The sequence below is a fragment of the Podarcis pityusensis genome (genome assembly GCF_964106645.2).
Source record: "Podarcis pityusensis genome assembly, chromosome: 9".
Lineage (NCBI taxonomy): Eukaryota > Metazoa > Chordata > Lepidosauria > Squamata > Lacertidae > Podarcis > Podarcis pityusensis.
This window is the reverse complement of record NC_138034.1, coordinates 8,576,008-8,601,619: the sequence shown is the minus strand read 5'-3', so window position 1 is coordinate 8,601,619 and position 25,612 is coordinate 8,576,008. Positions and strand designations below refer to the sequence as shown.

At 40.4% G+C, this 25,612-nt stretch overlaps 1 protein-coding gene across 6 annotated transcripts in view; it reads right to left on the bottom strand.

Moving 5' to 3' along the window:
* Positions 1 to 25,612, bottom strand: part of SLIT2 (slit guidance ligand 2) — a 220,416-nt gene that overhangs the window by 172,740 nt on the left and 22,064 nt on the right. For all 6 annotated transcript variants that reach the window (XM_081019793.1, XM_081019795.1, XM_081019794.1 and 3 more), the window contains exon 4: positions 24,891 to 24,962. In XM_081019793.1, the coding sequence (XP_080875919.1) occupies positions 24,891 to 24,962 (72 nt within the window). The remainder of the gene's footprint in view (positions 1 to 24,890; positions 24,963 to 25,612) is intronic.

Below are 25,612 nucleotides of genomic sequence, written 5' to 3'. Positions count from 1 at the left end.
TCTGTTCTTAACCTGAAGCACCACTTTAGCTAATGGAGCCTCCTGCTGCTGCGCCGCCGGAGCATGATTTCTGTTCTCATCCTGAAGCAAAGTTCTTAACCCAAGGTAATATTTCTGGGTTAGCGGAGTCTGTAACCTGAAGCGTATGTAACCCGAGGTACCACTGTAATGACTCTAAAGCAGGCATAGGCAAACTCTAGTCCTACAGATGTTTGGGACTACAAGTGAACAGGACCAGTGGTCAGGGATGATGGGAATTGTAGTCCCAAACATCTGGAGGACCAGAGTTTGCCTATGCCTGCTCTAAAGTTAGTCATGATCATTAACTACAATGAGCCTACACTGAGTAGAGCTAGCATTGGATACAAGCCATAATTGCTGTCATATTCAACTAGGTCTTTAATATCCTATTCATTAATAACTTACTTTTGGTATTATTTTAAAATTGTGTATTTCTCCAAAGAGACTCAAAGCAGCGAACAAAGAGTAATAAAGACTAAATAATACATAATGCCTATAACAAACCTAATATACACTTGAATTACTATCTTAATATTAGCCTGCTTTAACAAATTCCACTAATAGAAATGAGCCAGAAGAATGATTAATAAAAGACCTCTTTAAAAAAGGTTTCCACCAACCACCTGAAGCAGTATGGCTTTGACAAGACAACTTCATAAGGGCGGTCTAGGTACCGCAGCACAAAAGATGACTATCCATAGATGACAGCAGACTCACCTTCAGACGTTCACCAATTTGAAACAGAATCCCAGAGGATGGTCAGAGCATGTGGTCCACTCCATATGAAAAAAAACAACCCATTCCTTAAGGAACTGAGGTTGCACATCATTAAAAGATTAAAATGTTAAGGCTATCATCCTGAATTAATCTGAGAAGCTAAATTACTAGCCAGTGTGTATCATAAGGAATTGATGGGATTTAAAAACATATATAATGGATTGCCTATTACCTGTCAGCAATATGGCTGCACTAACAGGTGTTTCTGAGTGCTTTTCAAGGGCAGCCCCATTAGTAGTCTAATTTTCATGTCACTATAGCAGGAATAACTGTGTAGCAGGGTTCACTTTGTCAGGAAGGACCACAGCCAGTATACCAGTCAAAAGCTGGCAAAATACACCCTATATGTAGCATCAAAGCCTCCTGTATATAAAAACCAAGAACAGCAGACAGTTCCTGTGCCCAAACCCGGCCAAAATCCAGAATGAAGGGGGTTCTAGATAACCAGTTTTGCTCAAAGACCTCTGGAGCTGCATTGCCAATAAAACACAGTACACCTCCTCAAGAAACTTTTGTGATAAACTAGGAGCCCAGGTCAGAGCAAAACCACAAAGTGCTTGGCAAATAAGTGACAGAAGGCTTCCAAAAAACAGAGACATCATCTTGCCGACAAAGGTCCGTATAGTTAAAGCTATGGTTTTCCCAGTAGTGATGTATTATAAGTGAGAGCTGGACCATAAAGAAGGCTGATTGCCGAAGAATTGATGCTTTGAATGATGGTGTTGGAGGAGACTCTTGAGAGTCCCATGGACTGCAAGAAGATCAAACCTCTCCATTCTGAAAGAAATCAGCCCTGAGTGCTCACTGGAAGGACACATCGTGAAGCTGAGGCTCCAATACTTTGGCTACCTCATGAGAAGAGAAGACTCCCTGGAAAAGACCCTGATGTTGGGAAAGACTGAGGGCACAAGGAGAAGGGGACGACAGAGGACGAGATGGTTGGACAGTCTTCTCGAAGCTACCAACGTGAGTTTTACCAAACTGCGCAAGGCAGTGGTAGACAGGAGTGCCTGGCGTGCTCAGGTCCATGGGGTCACAAAGAGTCAGACATGACTAAACAACAACAACAAAATCATGAAAAAAAGTGGCTCTTATCAGTTGTACACAGGTTCCCAGCCTGGAATTTAAATTGTGCCCTGTCAACATTAACAGGTCCTCCCTTTGAACCTGTGGCTACCTGTGATGTAAACTTGTTAACTTACAGGCAGTTCTCTTGGTTACAGTAACTTCTGCTTGTTGGGGACTTTGTCTTCTGATCCCCAGCTCCGTACATTTCATCAGCTCCACTAGATAGCACTGAGCAGATTCCGTGACTGCATATAAACAAATCTTCTTTCTTACTATCACTGCCACAGAACAGGCTCGATTATCAGCTCTAAGCTATATGCAGTTAGACTTAATTCAAGTCTTCCTCCACTGTGGCTCCTGCCACTTCCCCACTTATGTGATTGTCCCAAGCAATAGGCAATGATAACCCCATTCCCTCATTCTCTGGGTCTGAGCTGCTTCACCACCAAGTAACCTGGCAGACGAGGCTGAGGAAAACACCATCACACTCATCTACTCAGGTCTCTATGATGTAAGCCATTGGATAATGTCAGTGGAAGGAATATATAATTGGCATTAAAAGCGGAATATTCAGACCCATTGAGAAACTGACCTAACATCTTCCAACTATTTCTTCACATTAAATTTGACAAAACTAATTAAAAACTGTATTAGCCTGGATTTGTTACTCAGAAAGAATATTATTTTGTACTCATATACTTAGCTTGTTTTAAACTTATGCCAGGACTAAATATGAAAGGTAAGAAATTCTGAACCACCCATAGAAAACTTAGGCTTTGTACATTAAGCTCTGAGAGACCTATTCTTCTCAATATTTCATTATGTATAGATGGTAAATCAGCAGGAACTGTTTTCCACAGTCATCCACAAGATGGAGCCTTCCCTTGAGACCAATTTTTGAATTCATTAATCTACACACTGGATTGTTATGCTGAGAGAGAAAAATGCATGAAAATCTCACACAGAAATCATGCAAACTACCGTTCAGAAAGATAATAAACACCTGTTTGAAAAAGTAAATCCATGTTAAGTACAGTGGTACCTCGCAAGCCGAATGCCTTGCAAGACGGAAAACTCGCAAAATGAAAGGGTTTTTCGTTTTTTGAGTTGCTTCGCAAGACGATTTTCCCTATGGGCTTGCTTCGCAAGACGGAAACGTCTTGCAAGTTTGTTTCCTTTTTCTTAAAACCGTTAATACAGTTGCGACTTGACTTCGAGGAGCAACTCATAGCACGCGGTGTGGTAGCCTTTTTTGAGGTTTTTGAGGACTTTGGTGATTTTTAAAGCTTTTCCAAAACTTTTCCGACACCGAGCTTCGCAAGACGAAAAAAACCGCAAGACGAAAAAACTCGCGGAACGAATTAATTTCGTCTTGCGAGGCACCATTGTACCACTTTTATAATATAGATGCGTTATCAGGAGTAAATCTGAAAATGGAATTTCTGAATGAGAATATACACAGGAGTGCATGTGAAGAAGTTGCAGAACTACTTCCAGATTCCTTGACCTCACTGCCACCCTACAAATAAACCCTATTCCCATTCCACCATTTCACTCAGTCATCTTAACGCTGGCTCTAAGACAGCTCTAATGTCATTAACTAGTAAAATGGGAATCTGCTCTCAAAGTACTTCCAGCTTTGACATGTTACGGTTAAGGAAGACTTTTAAATACAGTCTACGTCTGTTTGAGTTCCAACACTAGAAGGAATGAGTCACACGACATCCCCAAACTCTGGAATAGCAGCCTAAAGTATCAACAATGATTATTTTTATCCTCCTTAGACTATAACACTAAAGCACAGTGGTACCTCGGAAGTTGAACAGAATCCATTCCAGATTTCTGTTCGACTTCCAAAACGTTCGGAAGCCGTGTCGGATGTTCAGGTTCCACAGAACGTTTGTAAACCAGAACACTCACTTCCGGGGTTGCGGCGTTCGAGAGCCAAAACGTTTGAGTCGCAAGGCGTTTGTCAACCAAGATATGACTGTAATAACAGATAGGTAGCCGTGTTGGTCTGCCATAGTCAAAATAAAAAAAATCCTTCCAGTAGCACCTTTAAGACCAACTAAGTTAGTTCTTGGTATGAGCTTTCGTGTGCAAGCACACTTCTTCAGATACACTGGAGTGTATCTGAAGAAGTGTGTATCTGAAGCAGTGTATCTGAAGAAGTGTGCTTGCACACGAAAGCTCATACCAAGAACTAACTTAGTTGGTCTTAAAGGTGCTACTGGAAGGATTTTTTTTATTATGACTGTAATAAGTATTCAGTATGTCTGAAGGAGAATTCAAGAATGAGAATATCACTTCTGAACTTTTCACAATGGCTTGCTTCGAATATAACACAAAACCAAAATATTTTTGGGAAGACTGAAAAATAAGCAATACTTATTTTATTTAGTGCCTTTTACAGATTGAAAGTCACTGTGTTACCTTAGGAACAAAAAAGCTTATTGTGTACAACTTGCTTTGTCATAAAAATATTATAGTAAAATTTTAACATTTCATATATTAAAATTTCAGTTTATTCAGACAATTACTACAAATTGAATTTACTTTTTAATTTTATCTTGTTACAAACAGAGCTGCAAGCTTCTATACTGTAGGGTTTCATGCACCTATTTCATTTTGCCAGTTTCTGAGGAGCAGGCAACTAAAACAAAAACAGAAAGAACCATCAATATTGTAGTAAAACAAAGAGAATCAGTATGTATTCTGGAAACTATTTTACCTCCTCCAGTCCTCCACAATGTCATGTCGACATAAAGCACTCATTTTCATAAAAAGTGCAGTGCAGGCATTGAGTTCTCTGCCACCTGGGTAAAAAGTTAAAGGTAAAGGACCCCTGGACGGTTAAGTTCAGTCAAAGGCGTCTATGGGGTTGCAGCGCTCATCTTGCTTCAGGCCAAGGAAGCCGGCGTTTGTCCACAGACAGCTTTCTGGGTCATGTGGTCAGCATGACTAAACCGCTTCTGGCACAACAGAACACTGTGATGGAAGCCAGAGTGCACGGAAACACCATTTCCCTTTCTGCCGCAGCGGTACCTATTTATCTACTTGCACTGGTGTGCTTTCGAACTGCTAGGTTGGCAGAAGCTGGGACAGAGTGACGGGAGCTCACCCTGTCATGGGGATTCAAACTGCTGACCTTCCGATCGGCAAGCCCAAGAGGTTCAGTGGTTTAGACCAGTGTTCCCCAACCTTGGGCCTCCAGCTGTTTTTGGACTACAATTCCCACCATCCTTGACCACTGGTCTTGCTAGCGAGGGATGATGGGAGTTGTAGTCCAAAAACAGCTGGAGGCCCAAGGTTGGGGAACACTGGTTTAGACCACAGTGCCACCTGCGTACCCACCTGGATATACTTTGTTGTGCCTGTGTTTTCTAAGTGAAATTCTCCTGCTGCCTCTTCATACCGTATACTACTATCAACATTAACCATGTCTACTCAGAAGAAAACTCAATAGGACTTACTGTCAGGAAAGTGTCTATTGAATTGCAGCCTTCCAGAGGAACCCAAAGAAGGATTTTATAGAGGCAGCTGTAGGCTGGTGCACCAGAGGGACCCATGGATTTTGCTCTTCAGGGAATATTCTGGTGCCCTGATCCCAATCCCTAGATGCCCCACTTTGGAGCTTTCCCCTATTGGCAGCTTACTGACCACTTGCACAGAGATCGGGCCTCTGTCCCATGCCAGGCCTTCCCAGACAGTGGCACTCCTCTTCACTGGCAGTCAAATGAGTGCTAAAGGATGATAAGTGTTGAATAGTGGAAATGATGGACAAAGGACACAGCTCTGTTGGATTCACAGCTCTTTATTGCAGCAGTTAGAACTGCTCCTGGAAGACTGACTGCAGCCTAGCTGGCTGCTTTATATAATACTAAGTAACTTGAAACAGTAACAACTTACAACTAGCTAACCAATCAGAAGCAACAGTTTTCAATCCTTCATTTACATACTGGTGGCCCTGAGTGAGAACTACAACTAATCTAAATACATAACAATAAGGAGACTGTGGAGAACCTGGATGTATTATTTGCATCTATCTTTCATGATGGAAGACATAGGGTAGATCGCAGTGCCTGAACTAACCATTGCAGGAAGTATGGGGAGCTAAGGCTGATAGTGGCAGAGAAAGATGAAGTTCTAGGGCTAATAAAGAGAAGAAGAAAAAAACCCCTGAGAAACTGCCAGGCCCAGATAGCACCCACCCTAGGATTAAATGTGAAATCTCTGCTATTCTAACATAAATTTGTAACTTTCCCCTTGGATCAGCCTTCACACCTCAGGACTGGAAGGGAGCCAACGTTGCACCAATTTAAAAAAAGGGATCCAGGGGAGATCTTGTCAATGGCAGGCCGGTTGGCTTAATGTCTGTCCTTGGAAAATTGGTGGAAAGTATTATTAAATATGAAATAAAGGTAAAGGTACCCCTGCCCGTACGGGCCAGTCGTGTCCAACTCTAGGGTTGCGTGCTCATCTCACTCTAGCACATAAAACCAAGCACATAACCAAGCACATAAAACAAGAAGAAGTCAGCATAGCTTCTGATAAGGAAAGTCCTTTCTCACAAACATATTAGAATTATTTGAGAGTGTCAAAAGCATATATATAGACCCTAATTGACGCAACATATTTGGACTTTCAAAAAGCTTTTGACAAAGTAGCTCACCAAAGTCTCCTGAGTATGCTTAGAAGTCAAGGAATAAAAGGAGAAGTCCTCTTCTGGATGAGTAATAGGTTAAGAAGAGTAGGAATGAATGGACAACTCTCCAAATGGAGCGAACTGTCTTTCAAAGATCATTATTGGGACCTATGCTTTTAAACTTTAAATGATCTAGCGTTAGGAGTGAGTAGTAAGGTGGTCAAGCTGGTTGCTGAGACTAAACTGTTCAGAAATGTTAAAACAAAAAGACTGCAAAACACTACAAAATGAATGCTCCAAACTGAGTCAACGGGCAGTAAAATGTCAAATGTAATTCCATGTAAATAAGTGTAATGCAGGTTGGAGCAAAAATGACCAGAAATGAGACTTTGAGGTCATAATAGATAGCACAATCAATATGTTGACCCAGTGAGGCCTACATTGAAATGTTCTGTTAGCTTGGGTCTTGTCTCTAGAGGGCAAAGTAACTTTTGTGATACAAAGCTCACTAAATCTTATTATTGTAACACTAAACTATAGTTTTGTATTGAATTCAACCATAGAACTGAAAAGCTAAAAGAAGGCCACAGTTTCAAGAAAGCAGTGATTTTCAATTGCCTCATTCCCTAAACTCTGTGGCAGTCAGATCAAGATTTTCATTCAAGATATATGATGACTGAGGATTATACAGACATTCAAAAGTGCATAACTGACTTTAAGGCACCCTAGCCATGTTTCTGATAGTCTTCAGTTTCTTTCATCATTTTTCACTTGTTACTTTCCCCGATCATGTCTTACAAGACCTAAAACCACATACACCTTCTACAGTAGAACAGCTTAAAACAACAACAAAAATCTATGTTAATGTGAACCTCAATTAGCAAATGCATTATTGAAATGTGCTTCACCATTGTTCTCATCTCAGCCAGCAATTTCAAAATTTATAGGTTGCTGCTCTTGTCTAAGCAGGTGTTAATCAAAGAGCCAACGCACTAAATTTATGGCACTAACACTGCTGCTTCTGAAATTGATACCTATTTGGTCGATTCAAGAGACTGAAATCAATTTGCAAGTTCAATATTATTTAAAATGGTTTGTGGCCACTGTGAATATCCTTTGAATATTTCAATAGGGTTTTTGCCTTATTCAGCAGCATTCCAGTTCACCTCTAAAAATATTTTTTTCTAGAAAGCTAACAATGACAAATACAAACCTCTTAAGTTCTTTCCCTTCACTGTGATTGTAGCATAAAGCTTGGGTTGCTGCCATTATCATAACTCCCTCTGGACCAGTAACAGCAGACACTCATCAACATCAAGTCATTATTCCATTTTTCCCTTCATAGCACTGTGTATTAAGAAATTCCCCTGTGTTCAAATACCAACTAGGCTTTATTTCACAGTATCAATTATGCATAAAACATTAGAGTAAATAGTTATTTATATATTTCTGTTCCAGGCAGTAGCATCAGTCCCATACATCTTTTTACAGTTCACACTTGGTGAAATTAGCTGGCATTTTCGTGACCGAAGCACTGCTTATTTTCCATCTTCCATACAAAACATTAGCCACTGGATTACTAAAACATTCTACAGATCACACATTTTAAAAGTCTTTACAAAAGCCTGTGTTATCCAAATGTCAGCAAGCTGCAATGAAAACTGGCCAAATAGGATACTGCAGCATGAGCATGAGAATTTGGGCTTTGCAATTCTTTCCTTACTTAAGCATGAAAATTCAAATTATTAGCAACTACTTTGCATTCCCGAAATTTGTTTTAGTGTTTCGCATGGAACATTGGACTTTTAGGCACACGTATACTCAGTGCTTTTTAAATTTATTTTTAGAGGGGGGAAAGGTGTCGGAACTCACCATGAAGTTGTACCACACTTTTAAAATATTGGGATGAAGTGCTGGTACTTTGTACCCTTTAAAGGTAAAGGGACCCCTGACCATTAGGTCCAGTCGTGATCGACTCTGGGGTTGCGGCGCTCATCTCGCTTTATTGGCTGAGGGAGCCGGCGAACAGCTTCCAAGTCATGTGGCCAGCATGACTAAGCCACTTCTGGCGAACCAGAGCAGAGCATGGAAACGCCATTTACCTTCCCGCCAGAGCAGTACCTATTTATCTACTTGCACTTTGATGTGCTTTCGAACTGCTAGGTTGGCAGAAGCAGGGACCGAGCAACGGAAGCTCACCCCGTCGCGGGGATTTGAACCGCCGACCTTCTGATCGGCAAGTCCTAGGCTCTGTGATTTAACCCACAGTGCCACCCACGTCCCTTGTACCCTTTAGTACCCCCCCAAAAGAACTGTGTATACTTTTGATATCTCCCCAGCTTACACTCAAGTAGGATGTTCCTTCTTCAGTTTCCTCCATTATACAGGAGTTGGGTGGGGTATCCTAAAATGAAGAGGTGCAAATGAAAAGAAAACATGGTGTCTGTAAGAACAAACACCAAAAACCTATATACAACTTCCCATTTCTGCTTCTGCTGAATTCAACTAGCTTATAACACATGGACAGTTCATGCACGATAAATCTGTTGCTTGTTTTCACCAAACAATTCATCCTGTATACAGAATCTGGGTGATTGTTTGCACAATCATAAACTGTGGGGGGAAATGCAAACAAATGGCTGCTTTGTATTTTAGGTTGCATCCACATTCCGCCCAACTCACTCTGATGTTTCTCAGTATAATCCCACATGGAAGGAGGATTGCTTGGAGAAAACATGCTGTTGATGTGTAAATCAGCCTTTGGTGTTTGTCTCATATTGTATTTTTATTCTCTTAAGTATTATATGTATCGCTTTAGAACTGAATCCTAAAATTTCTGGCCAGCCTGTGAACTTCAGAAACACATGGGATCCTTCCCTCCTCCAAACTGCCATTTAATGCAGACTTCGAACCGGTGCTGTGGTCTAAAATACAGAGCCTAGGACTTGCCGATCAGAAGGCTGGTGGTCCGAATCCCCATGATGGGGTGAGCTCCCGTTGCTCGGTCCCAGCTTCTGCCAACCTAGCAGTTTGATAGCACGTCAAAGTGCAAGTAGATAAATAGGTACCGCTCTGGCGAGAAGATAAATAGCGTTTCCGTGCGCTACTCTGGTTCGCCAGAAGTGGCTTAGTCATGCTGGCCACACGCCAGCTCTCTCGGCCTATAGAGCAAGATGAGCACCACAATCCCAGAGTAGTCGTCCGTGACTGGACTTAACAGTCAGGGGTCCCTTTACCTTTAGGACCCTTAGTAATTTTGTAACTTGAAACACCCCGGCAAAATTTTTTGCTTAGAAACACTTTTACCAACACTGCTCAACATCTCTTTAAAAACATGCAATGTCAGAACACCACAAACTTTAAGGGTTGGAACATTCTGGTTTATAAAGTTTGGGAATCAGAAGTACGTAAGAAGGAGGGAACAAAAAAAAGGTGCAGCTCAATTCTTGCATGTGGTGGTCTAAATAATGTAACTGTGAAATTTGTTCTCAAATGTTTTACAATGCCAGTTTGCATGTGCACTATGCAGAAGGCATAGGAAAAGTGTATATTAAAGTTCACTTTTATTACCAATAATAATCCTTCCCAACGTAGCTAGAAAGTTGGGCCCTGTCATCAAAATGCTTGCAATATGAATATAAACAGAACAAAATATAAAATAATTAAAAACTGAGAAGAGAACAAAAATCATGAAAGTAAAGCTATGGCAACAGAATTATAATCTAATTTAAATAGGCGATCTTAATACTGCATTAAGAAAAGAGAACTGATAATATGCAGAAAAGAGGCTGAAGAAGAGGTTCTAAGACCAAATAAATTATTTTAGAGGTTGAAAAGAAAAACCGTAAAGGTCATATCACACAATCAGGTTTACAACATGATAACCAACTACAATATGGGGGGGGGGGGGGAATTGACAATGCAAGGACTATCGCACAAAAGCCTTACCATCTTCAAGTGATACCATATCTATGTCAATCAGCCCCACGGCTCTTCCAATTAAAAGGCTTTGATCGCCTATCCTTTAATGCTGAAATATGAATTCATGTAGAGAGAAAAAACACTTGAGAAACCAAACAGAAGGCATGAACACTGAAAACGGTGCTGAAGGCACAAGAGAAGAGTGACTAGATTTGGCATGAACAAAGTAAACTGCAGAAGATGAAATGCCAAGTTTAATTCACACAGAATATCACTGCTCAGAAACTTGGCATTAGAGGGAGCATACTGTCAGTTCCCTACCAGCACTTAACACATAAGGCATAACACACAGGACCACGACACTGTATAGTTTTCCTCCCTCTAAGGCAACATTTCATTTATTCAAATCTCACTTCAGTAATTGAACTTACACACAGCAACAACACAGTAATGCCTTTGGCAACAGCTCCACAATTGCTTCCCCTGTTCTTCTCTCTATCTAAAAGCAAGCGCAGCACTGATACTGATGTCATGCTTCAGAGAAATAAATGTTCCTCACTTAATTTTGCATGCAATTTCACTATTCTGAGTAAACTGAATGCTCTCTATAAGATTTTAAAAGCTTATTGAAGCTAGCAGATATTCCAGTTTGCTTGTTTTGCAACTCCCCTTGATGACCAATGACCAGCTCCTGGTATGACACAACATAACAAGAATGAGATGTAGATGAGAACTAGTGTTCCCAATTACAAAACCTGGCAATGTAAAGGTAAGAAAGGAGAAAGTGAGGAACAAATGACCTTAAAACTGGGTCACACACAAAATGGGTGCTGTGCTCTCATGCCAAAAACCAGGACGTTCCTGTTTTCCTGAGACAGTTGAGGGGTACACCTTCTCAAGTGGTATAGCATTTATAGTGATTAAAAGAATAAGCTGGCATGCCCCATGTTCTCTGGACAGCTCCAGAAAGCCTCTACTATCTCAATCTGCTATACAGTGGTATCTCGGGTTAAGAACTTAACTCGTTCTGGAGCTCCGTTCTTAACCTGAAACTGTTATTAACCTGAGGTACCACTTTAGCTAATGGGGCCTCCCACTGCTGCCAAACCGCCACCAAGCCATTTCTGTTCTCATCCTGAAGCAAAGTTCTTAACCCGAGGTACTATTTCTGGGTTAGCGGAGTCTGTAATCTGAAGCGTCTGTAACCTGAAGCATCTGTAACCCAAGGTACCACTGTACACGGAAAAAACAAAGAGCACTAGGCTACAGTGTCATCATAAAGATTACCAAAACTAGCTTTGCAGAGACTTTAATGAATTACATAAATGAACATACAAATGTGCGGAGGGAGGAGTCCAGGATCATGTCTACTGGCCCCACCCTGACCTCCAAGATATTCTTTGCTCAGGCGCCAAACAAACAAGATGAATTTTAACAGGGAGAAATGTAAAGTATTGCACTTGGGCAAAAAAAATGAGAGACACAAAGACAAGATGGGTGACACCTGGCTTGAGAGCAGTACATGTGAAAAGGATCTAGGAGTCTTGGTTGACCACAAACTTGACATGAGCCAACAGTGTGACGCGGCAGCTAAAAAAGCCAATGCAATTCTGGGCCTCATCAATAGGAGTATAGCATCTAGATCAAGGGAAGTAATAGTGCCACTGTATTCTGCTCTGGTCAGACCTCACCTGGAGTACTGTGTCCAGTTCTGGGCACCACAGTTCAAGAAGGACACTGACAAACTGGAACGTGTCCAGAGGAGGGCAACCAAAATGGTCAAAGGCCTGGAAATGATGCCTTATGAGGAACGGCTAAGGGAGCTGGGCATGTTTAGCCTGGAGAAGAGGAGGTTAAGGGGTGATATGATAGCCATGTTCAAATATATAAAAGGATGTCACATAGAGGAGGGAGAAAGGTTGTTTTCTGCTGCTCCAGAGAAGCGGACACGGAGCAATGGATCCAAACTACAAGAAAGAAGATTCCACCTAAACATTAGGAAGAACTTCCTGACAGTAAGAGCTGTTCGACAGTGGAATTTGCTGCCAAGGAGTGTGGTGGAGTCTCCTTCTTTGGAGGTCTTTAAGCAGAGGCTTGACAACCATATGTCAGGAGTGCTCTGATGGTGTTTCCTGCTTGGCAGGGGGTTGGACTCGATGGCCCTTGTGGTCCCTTCCAACTCTATGATTCTACTCTATGATTCTAAGCTGTAGCTTGCAAAAACAGCAGGTGCAAGAATATAAGGAGCTGCGTTACACAAGGATAGTTTCTCTCTCCAGCCACACCAGTATTGTCTACTCTGGCAGGCAACAGCTCTCAGGAAGAAATATTTCACATCCCTACAGTCTGATCACTTTAGTGTAAGGAATTGAACTCTACCACTGAACTACATCCCTCCGGGTGGGGACAGGAATGGGTGTATATGCACAGGCATCTGTGCAAACACAACACAGAACATATGGTGGTTGAAAGGCGGAGTGATTGGGCAAGATCCCATTTCCCATCCTCACATTTATTTGTATGTGTGACATTCAGTTAAATCATATTCAAAGCAGATCCATTAAAATCAATAGGTCTGTTTGAGGATGACCACAATCGGATTTTTGAACACTTCTATGAATACCTGCACAGAGCTTTTATACGCTGTGCCTTCACAGGCAGAAAGACTGATACACACTAAGCTTATGCAAACTAACACGAGGATACGGCAGGAAATTTTCACTCAAAATGAGTGAAGACCTTAATACAATACCTGCATTTGAGTGACAGATAAAACTAGGTTGCAGGCAATCCTTTCCCACTTATGTAGGTAGGGTGTGTGTGTGTGTGTGTGTGTGTGTGTGTAAGCTTCTGCATTGTGTATTGATCGTTTTGTTCATTGAAAATACATTGATCACTCAAGCATAAAAAAATTACTAGACTTAAAAATGGTCCACTGTTTATTCAACCTGCCTGAAGGAATGTGCAAGGTGAATGTATTTTATTGCAGTACAATTTTAAAGTAGGAGCACTAGAATATTTGCTCACTAGGTGGGAAAGTATGACACAGTGATCCAATGTAGTTTTTCCCTAGCAAAAGCCCACCTCCTCAGGGCCTGGTAATGCAAATTAGAACATCCACTGGGTAAGGTTTCCCAGAAGATGTTTGGTAGATAGCTTCCCCACTTATGGAGAAGAAGCTTACCAGTCTGTAGTTGGATGGTGATCTGTGCTCTCCCTTTTTCTATATTGGAATGATGATTGCGCTTGTCCATGCCTCTGGCATTAGTCCAGCCGTATCTACCCTTGTGAACAGGTCGGCCAGCAAGGGAGCCGACCAGTCGGGTCTAGTGTAAGAACATTGGGTCCTATCCCATCTGGGCAAGGGGCTTTTCCCTTGCTTTAACTGACCCATTAACGTTTTTATTTCAACTGATGAAACTGGGGGCCACTCGGGGGCATCAATTTGCATAGAATGCTGACAAGCTGTGTTGAAGGATCTTAGCCAGAACCTATTGAATATAGCAAAGCATACACAGACTGTCCAGAAGCAGTCAGTTGCAGGCAGGATGATGCAGGAACAAGACGCTGCTACCAGTAACTTGGTTACTTATAGGTTTATTATTTACAGCAGACTCACAAGTTACTATATACAGGATACAGACACAGAACTCTCTCACAGAACAAACTCCAAACGAACTCTCAAACACACATACAGTGGTACCTCAGGTTAAGTACTTAATTCGTTCCAGAGGTCCGTACTTAACCTGAAATTGTTCTTAACCTGAAGCACCACTTTAGCTAATGGGGCCTCCTGCTGCTGCCTTGCCACCGGAGCCCGATTTCTGTTCTCATCCTGAAGCAAAGTTCTTAACCTGAAGCACTATTTCTGGGTTAGTGGAGCCTGTAACCTGAAGCGCATGTAACCTGAGGTACCACTGTACTCTGACCAACCAATTAACCAACCAGGAAGGTCATGAGTCATCATGCCTATGTGGAGACCTCGACCAATAGGAGAGTTGTATCCAAGGTCCCATATCTCTAGGCATAATAACTCCCTCTGCTCAGTCTTCTTGGCCTTCAGCCAACTCCTTGATTGCCTCTGTGGGAAACTGCATCAAATTGCACATAGTCAAAAATCCCAACAAACTGTCCCGCTGGAATGTTCCTTGTGCAAGACAGTTGAAAAGCAGTGGTACCAACCACTAGATGAAACAGGTGGATAGTGTTCTCTGTAACAGTCACACTATGGAATCACATCCCCATCAGAACCCATCTGGTACCAGTTGTTTTTGCAAGTGGATGCGCTTCAATCAAAAGTAGATTTATTTATTTATTTAAAGCAGAAAGGGCAGTAGCTGCCATGTTTCATGGTTCCATAAAATGAAATGTGTTTTTGCATTGGTCTTTCTGTATTTTATTTTCTGCTTTTTCTGTAAACTTGGGAGAAATGTTTAGTCCTAGTACTTCCGTTTTTACAACGGACCTGACCAAAGCTTATTAATCTAAGCCAAATCAGTTAATCAAGCCATCTGTTAATAGATAATTGATCACTGCGGGAAGGGTAATACACAAATGGGATTAAAGCCACCAAAAATCTAAAAGAGAAAGAGAGAGAAAATCAGTTCTCATCTCAACTTCTAATCCCTGGGCAAAAATGTTACTTTATTTGTTTTTAAAAATACAATTATCTTTTACCTAAAGCAAACCTAGTGGTAGCTAGCCTCCTCCCGCACAGCATACAGGTCTGCTGCTCAAGGGAAGATATCTGATTAGACACCTTCAACCCCCTAATGCAAAATAGAGTAATGCGACATTGATCAATATTCTGTATTGACGTGCATTTTTAAAAGGTACAGATGCAGCTTTTGAGAATAGAAACACAGAACAGTTTCATTACTACATTTCATATATTGCCATCTAACACAGATATTAAAGACATATAGGATGCTCATATGACATTGCTTTCATGAAGACACCTCTACTTTAAGGTCTCCCTGCTAGTTTCACATGTGCAGGGAGGCACAAACGGGCTCTGATTTGATCAAGTAGTCCAAGGGGTATTCTGGTGTTGGTATTCTCTATGCGATTTTGAACTTCATAAGTGGCTCTAAGACAGACAGCAACTCAATTCCAGAGTAGGTGTTTTATTATACAGTACCTTCTTTTATAAGGGATGCGGGTGGAGCTGTGGGTTAAACCATAGAGCCTACGACTTGCCGATCAGAAGGTTGGCAGTTCGAATCCCCACGACGGGGTGAGTTCCCGTTGCTCAGTATCAGCTCCTGCCAACCTAGCAGTTCGAAAGCACGTCAAAGTGCAAGTAGACCAATAGGTACCGCTCCGGCAGGAAGGTAAACGGCATTTCCGTGCACTGCTCTGGTTCGCCAGAAGCGGCTTAGTCATGCTGGCCACATGACCCGGAAGCTGTATGCCGGCTCCCTCGGCCAATAAAACGAGATGAGCACCGCAACCCCAGAGTTGGCCACAACTGCACCTAATGGTCAGGGGTCCCTTTACCTTACCTTCTTTTATATATGGACTCTATTCAAACATCACAGTAAATCCTAATTTACAGTCAAGGAAGCCTAATTATGGACCTGTATAATATTTGAATTTATAAACCACTGTTTGCAGTAGACCAACAATGCTGAATTGGAAGCTGTTGTCTGAATTGAATCTACAGCCCAGGGTTTGTGCAAAGTGACATACTGTAATTACAGCTTTTCCTCCAACTTCACCACCATAGGAGGAGACAAGCGACTCTAAACCACAGTTTGTATATGTTTGCAAGCTCCAACTGTGGCTTAAGTCAGTTGGTCAGTGCAAACAATGTTTTGGAATAATCTCTGAATTGAGCTCTTGTTCAGAAAGACTTTTTGGATGTCTACAATAAAAGCATCATGTTTGGACAGCTACCAGTTTCTCCAAAACAGAAATTGGCTTATATGATGCAAAGCAGAGTTGCATTTTATTGCCAATTTCATTTTATTCTTTGAGATCACAACAGAGGGTAAATACAACAATTTAAGATCTTACTTATCAGAAGGCGTTCAGTTTCACATGAATTTCCACCACAGAACTCTTACCCAAGTAAACATGTTTTACATATACGAATATAAGTTGGGTGATTAACAGGACAGTTGTTTTCATAAAAAATGTTAAAGGTTATTCCAGTTTTTGCAACAATTTGTAACTTTTGCACATACATTTCTTGACATTACAGTGAAAAAAATATTTTTAGGAACATACTGTACTATATTTGAAGAACCCTGTGCTGAAAGATCCAAGTTAAAACTGTCCATCTGTCTTGAAGAAGTTCATAAATGCCTTTTGCAGATGTACATTTAGGCAGAATGAATGTTTAAGCCTCCACAGAAAAAATAAATGCTGTAAAGAATTTTACAAGTCTTTCCCCCACCCACCCACACTTAGGTGTTAATTAAATGATCATTTAATAGTCAAATGTAAACACAACATTTTCATCTCCTGACAGCACATCCCATTATAAATCCAGGGTAATAAAAGTCTTGGTCTTAATACTCTGAACCTCGTTCCCACAACACTCTAAGATGCCTTGTCATGTCTAAGGTTAAGCATCTAGACACAAAACAAAGATTGCACCACTCAACTTCCAGTTCAATTTTCCCATCGCCCAGTGACCTAGGTAACACTTCGAGCAATAAAGAATAAATTTAATTTCTTCAGCATTTTGTGAGGATTAGGAACAATTGTTGGCCAGCAATGACTTCTTATCCTTGGATTCTTTCAGAGTGTTCCCCCAGTTCTAAAAGGAAATTCTGATAGTTTAAGACAGAGAACAAACAGAACTTTAAATTAGAGGTTTTTTCAATCAGTTGGAACAGTTGGAGGGGAAGCAATCAACTTTCCTTTGAGCGTCTCTCAGCTATTCAGTTACTGCGAACTTTAATCTCTCACTATGATCATGGCTTGCACTTGTATGTCCTTCCGTCATTATCCTGTTTTCATTCCTTCTTCCCGCTTTCTGAATTAGTTAATGAAGATTACATGGGTACAAATAGATGAACACATAGCATGAGCTGAGAGTCATGGCGCTCAGTTTATAACATTTCTTGCCCCCTTTCTGTGCCATATGATAATGGCATTTCCTGACCTTTTGGCATCTTTAATTACTTCCTTCACTGGGATTTCGTTTCCTATATCAAATTTATCAAAACTTTCAAAGTTAACCGTACGAAAAGGACTTAGTGAATTGGACTGGATTAGACTGACATCTATTTCATTATATCTGGACGGAATGGGCAGTAAACTGCTCTGAAGTTTGCAGTATGTGGTATTTTGCTTTGGAAAACCCATCTCTCTCTTTCTCTGTTACAGACACACACACTTTACTCAGGTTTAGTCGGGTCTACAGATATGTTGCAATCATGGGTAGGTTTTAAATAATCCTGTATAACTGGGTGGAAGAACAATTTGAATAAAATCTGCAACCTCAAAGTTAGAAATTAGTATTAAACATTCTTAAGGCAAACTTACAGTTTCACGCAATAGAGCACAATTCCTTTAAGCAAGGAAACAGCATCGCATGATTTAAGAAAATACTAGACTTTGACTGTTTTTGTTCTTGAATGGGGAAGGATAAATAAATAGAAATATGAGCTAAAGGAGGACAAAGTGTACAATAACGTGTGACAAAGTTCACTTGAGGCAAATACTGCATCCAAAACAGTTGGCTTAAAACTTTATTTGTTGCTATGAATAACCATACACACCACAAAGGTTATCCAACTCCAATGATTTCATTTGTACTAACATGTGAAATTCTACTTTAGCTAGGACTATCAAGTTTAGAAGGGCAATTCAATCAAAATTTCAAAATAATGATCCCAATAAAGGTCCTTTTGAAAACGCAGCAGAGTCCATGTTGTTTTAGATACCATGTGAAGCACACTTCCACTTCGTAGAACTTGCGTGCTCATTTGTGCAAAAAATGTATTATTATATAGGTGCATGGCTAATGTTTAAAACTATTTTTGGAAAAAAAAGCTTTGAGCAAGATAAAAATCAGAACCTAACACCTTAATAAATCATCTGCACAGTTGACACCATTACATACTATTATGCTGAAATCAAATCATTACATGTGTAGAATAAAGGCCCCAAAAGTCTTCTTTTGCCAGAAAATAAGTGCTTATGATGGGATAAAAGGGCTCGTCTTTGAGACTTTTCTACCATTTCACTAGAGAGAAGAACACTTGCACCTTATTGCTGGCATTATGAAAATGTTAGTACCTGCGCTGCACCCTGTAGAGAATGATCACACAGTATGATTTCCATTCTACCAAAATTAAAGTAAAAAACCCACCCACCTTTAATTCACAATAAGCAAAACTGCAGTGTTGATTTTAAAAGTGAGAAAATAAAAATCTTCCCAGGCTAAAGTTTATATAGAATGCCAATTTAAGGAGGTTTAGAGATTCATACTAATATTACTAATAATATACTAATATCAGCAAAAACTGAACAGCACACTTCAGCTCTGCTGAGTGACAGCCAAGGCCAGCATCCTATTACCAACAGCTACCAACCAGATGTTTATTGGAAGCCTACAAGCAGGCAATGAAGGCAACAAGCAGTCTTTAAGTGCATTACAAAAAGAGTTAACACTTTTTCCAACGGCAGCGATCACCAAGCATTCACATTCCGCAATGCTGTTCATTTTCTTGGCAATTATGGTCCAACCAATCATAATGTTGCTCAATTAAATATCAGTTTTCATTATGATGACGTTTCAAAACACAACAATGCAGGCTTCTAAAAGCAAGCAAAAGCAAAATTAAGTAGACACTGCTTCAAGTATTTATCAATTTTTCACACACCATCTAACAAGCAGAACATAAAGTTACAATGTTGTCAATGCTCTTCTAATTAAAAATGTTTAGGGGTACTCTCATTTTCCTACTCATATTGAAATACTGCCCCTCAATGAGGCCAAACTTAGATTCACAAAATGTTTAGGGGTACGCGTCCCCCTGTGTCCCCCTCCAGAAAAAAGCACTGCCTTATTCCAATTTACATTATTTTTTTTCTAATACTCATCCATCTTTTAACCCATTTATCAGCCACATACTGTAAGTTTATCACAATTTACAGGTGCAGTGTTATTATATACAGAGGCCCTAATCTGCCAATTAATGTCCTTTGTTGATCCCCCAATCATTTTTGAAAGGAGAAAGGAACATGAAAACCCACAACTGGGCATTTCTTGTCTATGTTTTAACTGTCCAATCCACCTGCCTGAACTCTGAAAGTGCTTAATAAGTTTACTCAGATTTAAACAGGAATGGTTTAAACAGCATGCTCATTTAGTCTCACTGAAACAGTGTTGGATATAACTGTTTTATAAAGCCAAATCACTAATATTCCCTTTCTGCCCATATGTGAGTTAAGAAGAAGAAAAAAGACACCAACAGGAATGTGTCACATTTTTCGTCTACACTATGCATTTTGTAGCAATAACATGCGTTCCGTGCTATTTGAATGCAGTACAATTTTTATTCTCACCTCCCTTCAAGGTACTACTATGAAACAGATATTAATGCTGACCGTGCAAACAGAAAAATGTCTCATCTACAAAACATAAGAGGCGTCAGAAGAACTTTCATCTCTTTTGCCTCAAACGGCTTTAGTGTTCCCAGGAATGGGAGTCAGCGGTAGCTATCATGGTAACTCACTAGATGAGTAATGATGTCGATACGACTGGACAACGGTAACCGTAGCAACTGTAACCTGCAATTCCTGCGTAACCATTCTTGGATTCATTGTGGCAGGGGCCAAAGAGGCCAGGAGTAAAATGAAGCAAAGAACTATGGTGTCTGACACATCTAGTACCACACACTTTAATCATAGCTGGCAGAAATTAATTCAGGAGGAATTTTTTCAAGGGTTCCTCAAGAAGCTTTGTGCTTTTGTTAGGGGCTGCGCTAAATGAATAGTCCAGGGCAACAAGTCAGATTATGTAGAAAACCTTTTCCTTCCATCATTTAAAAAAAGAAAAGAAAAGTATTAAGTAAATTTCAGCTTCAGGAAACCCTGATAATATTTAAGTACATTCTTGTATGCTTTTTCCATATTAAACCACGTATAAATTGCAAGTTCTTCCACTGCAGGTTTTCTTGATTAGCTACAATTTACCTACCAGGAGGATTACATCAAAGCACTAACTTTTGCATGTTTAGAAATACAGTACCTATATAAGTATCTTGGAAAACCACTGAGCTTTGGGTCCTAAATCAGTACCCTGCAGCTAATGGCAATCAATGAACTATAGCCTAACTCATCAAATTAATCAGTCAAAATCTATTTGTCTCAGATAAGCACTCACTAGGCTGTAATGGTTTTCTGCATAAAAGGTGCTATAGTTAATGCTCTGTGTATTAGGATGTGGGTCACTAGAGACAATGTAGGTCATTCCAAGAAAGAAAAATACTTGTTGAACCAGAGATACAGACAAACATCAGAATCATTACCTAACTGGTCCTAAAATGGCTGGTTTACTAACTACAGTTCCCTTAAGAAACACATAACAATCTGACATCTCAACAGTATTTTTAAAAAATACTGCCACCAGTAGCTGACCTGCTGCAGACTTTACTGGGAACATGATTTTTCATACTTAAACTAGGTGAAAAACACAAAGAAACTTTCTACAACCAATGAGACAAAGTATTTGGGCAGAAAAAATATATCAGGTATTGTCTCTTGAATATTCAGCCTATCACTTTTCGTTACTTACACGTCCCATCTGTCATCAAGTGCTTGTAATTTTACGATGCTGCCCTGTAGCTTATTGTAGAGTTGATATTATTTTACAGAGTTCTGTTAATGGACTGGATAAATGGTAATGCTATTTAAACTAGCCTCCTGCTCCAAACACAGCTGCAACTGTACTTCTATTTCTGAACAAACATCTTGACCTGAACACGCCGCTCGCTCTCAACTCAGCCAAAGAGAAATTGGAGCAGACAGCAAAGGGAAGGAAAGCTGGCCGCTGGCGGCATCCAACCGTGTCTAATATTTCATATATGGAGTGCGCCCTCTTTGTGTTGCATTTACACTATGCAACAAGCACATATGCTTCCTAAACTACCACATGATTCACTTAACTTTGGGTGTCAGGTGATCATTAGAAGTGCATTGACATGTTTTAAAAGTTTAAAAAATACAGTGGTACCTCGGGTTAAGAACTTAATTCGTTCTGGAGGTCTGTACTTAACCTGAAACTGTTCTTAACCTGAAGCACCACTGTAGCTAATGGGGCCTCCTGCTGCTGCCGCGCCGCCAGAGCATGATTTCTGTTCTCATCCTGAAGCAAAGTTCTTAACCTGAAGCACTATTTCTGGGTTAGCGGAGTCTGTAACCTGAAGCGTATGTAACCTGAAGCGTATGTAACTTGAGGTACTACTGTAAACGTAATATAACAGGAGATAAGTACTAACTAATTAACTAACTAATGCTGGCACCACTGTGGCAATCTGCACATGAGCTAAAATATTAAAAAGGCATTCTAGTGACAGCATTTAACCTGAAGAAACATGTGATTCGAGCTATAGGTAAAGCACCCCACTATATTTACCAAGCTGTTCTAATACACATTATAACTAGACACAAACACACTGTCACACAAACACACATTGTTTGATCAACAATAATCCCAAAACATCAGGAATGTTATACTATCTGTTGCAGTATACTGTTGTGGCACCCCACATTTATGAGACTGTAATTATGTATTACTTTCTCACACACTTGCACCCCAATCAAGCTACCCCCCCCCTGCTATTTATGATTATTTGATACTACCCAAAGGTTCTCTGAATTGTGAAATATAATTAGTAGTTATAGCATCCCTCTCTACTGTTCCAATAGAGATTTACTTAAAGATTATTTTACAGAAGCAGAAAGTTCTATACATAAGTGACACAAATTGTTACCTTACAACACCTCTGTGCCTATTTCAGAGTATAATCAGAAGCATGTATGTTACACTAGCATTGCCAGTGAAAATAATCATACCACTGGAATTCAATGTGGGTGGAACCACAGGTTTTATGTAAGCCTCCCACAAAAGGGACTAAATGAATGCTTACACCAAACAAATTCCATTGACTTCAATTACCATGGATCAGTGTACACTATTCAAATGACACATTCAACAACCTGATAACAAAGTTGTCGGAAGTACAAGAACCAAGCTTAATTTATGTGAATCAGAAAGAAACAGAAGTGATAATTTAGTATAAACCTTTAAGCTTTAGATCCTTAATAAAAAAAACCCTGAAACAATCTTTGCAAAAGGAAGTGGAAAGCAAGATGCTGTGATGTGGCACATACCAGGCTCTCAAAGCAAACATTATTTTATTTAGATTTGCATAGCCCACTTCAACTCTACACCTTGAAAGCAGCTGATAGGCTTCACCTTTTTTAAAAATGTGTACTAGCAGTTGAAGGAAAGGTTAAGCACCCCTGACAGTTAAGCCCAGTCGCAAACGACTCTGGGGTTACAGCGCTCATCTCACTTTACTGGCCGAGGGAGCTGACGTTTGTCCACAGGCAGTTTTTCTGGGTCACGCGGCCAGCATGACTAAGCCGCTTTGACGAAACCAGAGCAGTGCACAGAAACACCGTTTACCTTCCCACTGGATTGGTACCTATTTATCTACTTGCACTTTGACGTGCTTTCGAACTGCTAGGTTGGCAGGAGCAGAGACCGAGCAACGGGAGCTCACCCCATCGCGGGGATGATCGGCAAGCCCTAGGCTCAGTGGTTTAGACCACAGCGCCACCCACATTCCCTGCTAGTACACATAGATCACAATAAATTTTGAGAAAACTCCAAGGCCTGAGCAAAATAATTTTTAAAAATTCATGTTATCAGTAATGATTTCAGCCCTTTTCTGTATTTTGTGCTCATACAGAATCATCTATTTGATTTTTTTAAATTATCAGGTTTCCCTTTAAAATACTGTTAGAACATGTAGGTACTTTTAACATAGTATCTACTCCATATTGATCTTGAGATAATACCTATCAAAACATCAAAATGTATCTAATATATAGGTTGACTGTTTGTAAACCTTTTTACAGGTTTGCCCCTAAGGTTTACAATATTAATAATTTATTCTGCCAAGGCTTTAAAGAGACTAGCCAGGATTCAAGGATTCTTTGGGCAAGCATATCCCAGTGTGATTCTTTCTGTCTCGCTTTGTTTTGCTCATTTTCTTTGAACAGAAGAGCCCATGCCATCATCACAAACTGCTTTTGAGAAGTCCTTCATTTTCAAAAACGATTTACCACTCTGCAATACTTGGATCTCAAATGAGATTCCAAGCCCAAAGCACTAATTGTGCATCTATTTGGCTCCCAGTCTTTGTAATTAAGGGAGAGAATATGACAAAACACAACACACTTGGCATCAAAGGTCTTTGACAGCTCACTACTCTGATTTTAAAATTCTTCCAGCGTGTGCCATACTACTGTAGAAGAAGAAAGCAAACTGGAAGGAGCAAAGATCACCAGTGTTGAAGCAATGATTCTTCAACATCAACTTCGTTGGACTGGTCATGTTGTGTGGATGCCTGATTATCGTCTTCCAAAGCAACTACTCTATTCCGAACTTAAAAATGGAAAGCATAATGCTGGTGGTCAACAAAAGAGGTTTAAAGACTGTCTCAAGGCAAATCTTTAAAAATGTAGTATAAACACTGACAACTGGGAAACACTGGCCTGCGAGCGCTCCAGTTGGAGAACAGCCTTTACCAAAGGTGTCATGGGCTTTGAAGACACTCGAACTCAGGACACAAGGGAGAAACGTGCTAAGAGGAAGGCATGCTTGGCAAATCCACACCGTGATCAACTCCTGCCCGGAAACCAATGACCCTCCTGTGGAAGGATGTGTGGATCCAGAATTGGCCTCCACCGTCACAGATGGACAATCTTACTCAGCTATGAGTGATCACCAAAGAAGAAGACGACTAGAGAACAATAAAATCCCACAAGTCAGGAATCAAAATTACAGACCACAATAATGCCAACACTCTTCAAATCGTTACTTTAGTTTTGGGTTCTTTAAGCCATTTCATTTCAATATTGTTACAAACAAAGAGGGGGAGGGGAGATATTCCAAGACAGTTTCCACCCAGAATGTAATCGACGTCGTCATCAGAAACCAGTAGCAAACTAAAAAGAAAAGGATTTATACTCATCTGGTTTGAAAAGTTAAATCAGTCAACTATAGGAGTTAAAAAATATGGAACAGAAACAATTCAGAGGACAGCACACAAATTATGAAAAAGCAAAAGAAAACAAGAATTAAAGGTGCACTGAGTCCAGGAGCAGACAAAACACTTACTCAATGGCTTATTTTGTTTACAACTTAAAAGCACTCAAAGCATATCAAAGCCTTCCACAATGAATACAGAATACAGCTTCTACTTACAGCCTGTAGAGTTTTGGAGTCCCAAGAAACAGCAACTCTGAGAGGAGTTGAAGATTATTTCTGTTTAGACGCCTGAAGTAGAAAAGAAAAAGAGAGAGTTACAAATCAAAACAAATAGCAACTCTATCATGATGTGTCATAACTCGACAACCTGAGACTAAGTGGCCCATGCAGGAGAAGCAGGCCAATGTGAGTGCCAGGGGCTATGCAGAAAACATAAGCCAAAATACCGTGATGAGTTTAACATTTTATCTATATGTATTAGGATAAAGTATGCATGAGTGTTTTAAATTCCAACTTTTTTACTCCATGATGATAGCATGAGGAGTGAGCAGAGAGACCACCCTACTGCCAGGCTTAAGCAATCATTTTCCCCTTGTGGAAAGTCATTGTAAAAAAGAGAACCATCAGGCATGTTACACCGATTCATCCTTCAAGGAGCACTGCCAATTAAACTGACATGAGCTATAACAAATCAAACCTTTCAGGTGGCGTTATAAAACGCTAGCAAAATCCCCGTCGTTATGATCGTTGGGGAATGAGTATAAAGAGGGAGTGCATAGTATCAAGAACTTGAAGGAACATATTGCACCTCCCCACAGAAAACCCCTCAGCAGAGATTGTGTACTAGCCACCACCTCAACAGAATGGCAGCGGGGAAGGCAGAAGCAGACTGCATTAGCTAATATGGATTAAGTTTCAGTTTGCCCATCCATGTGAAC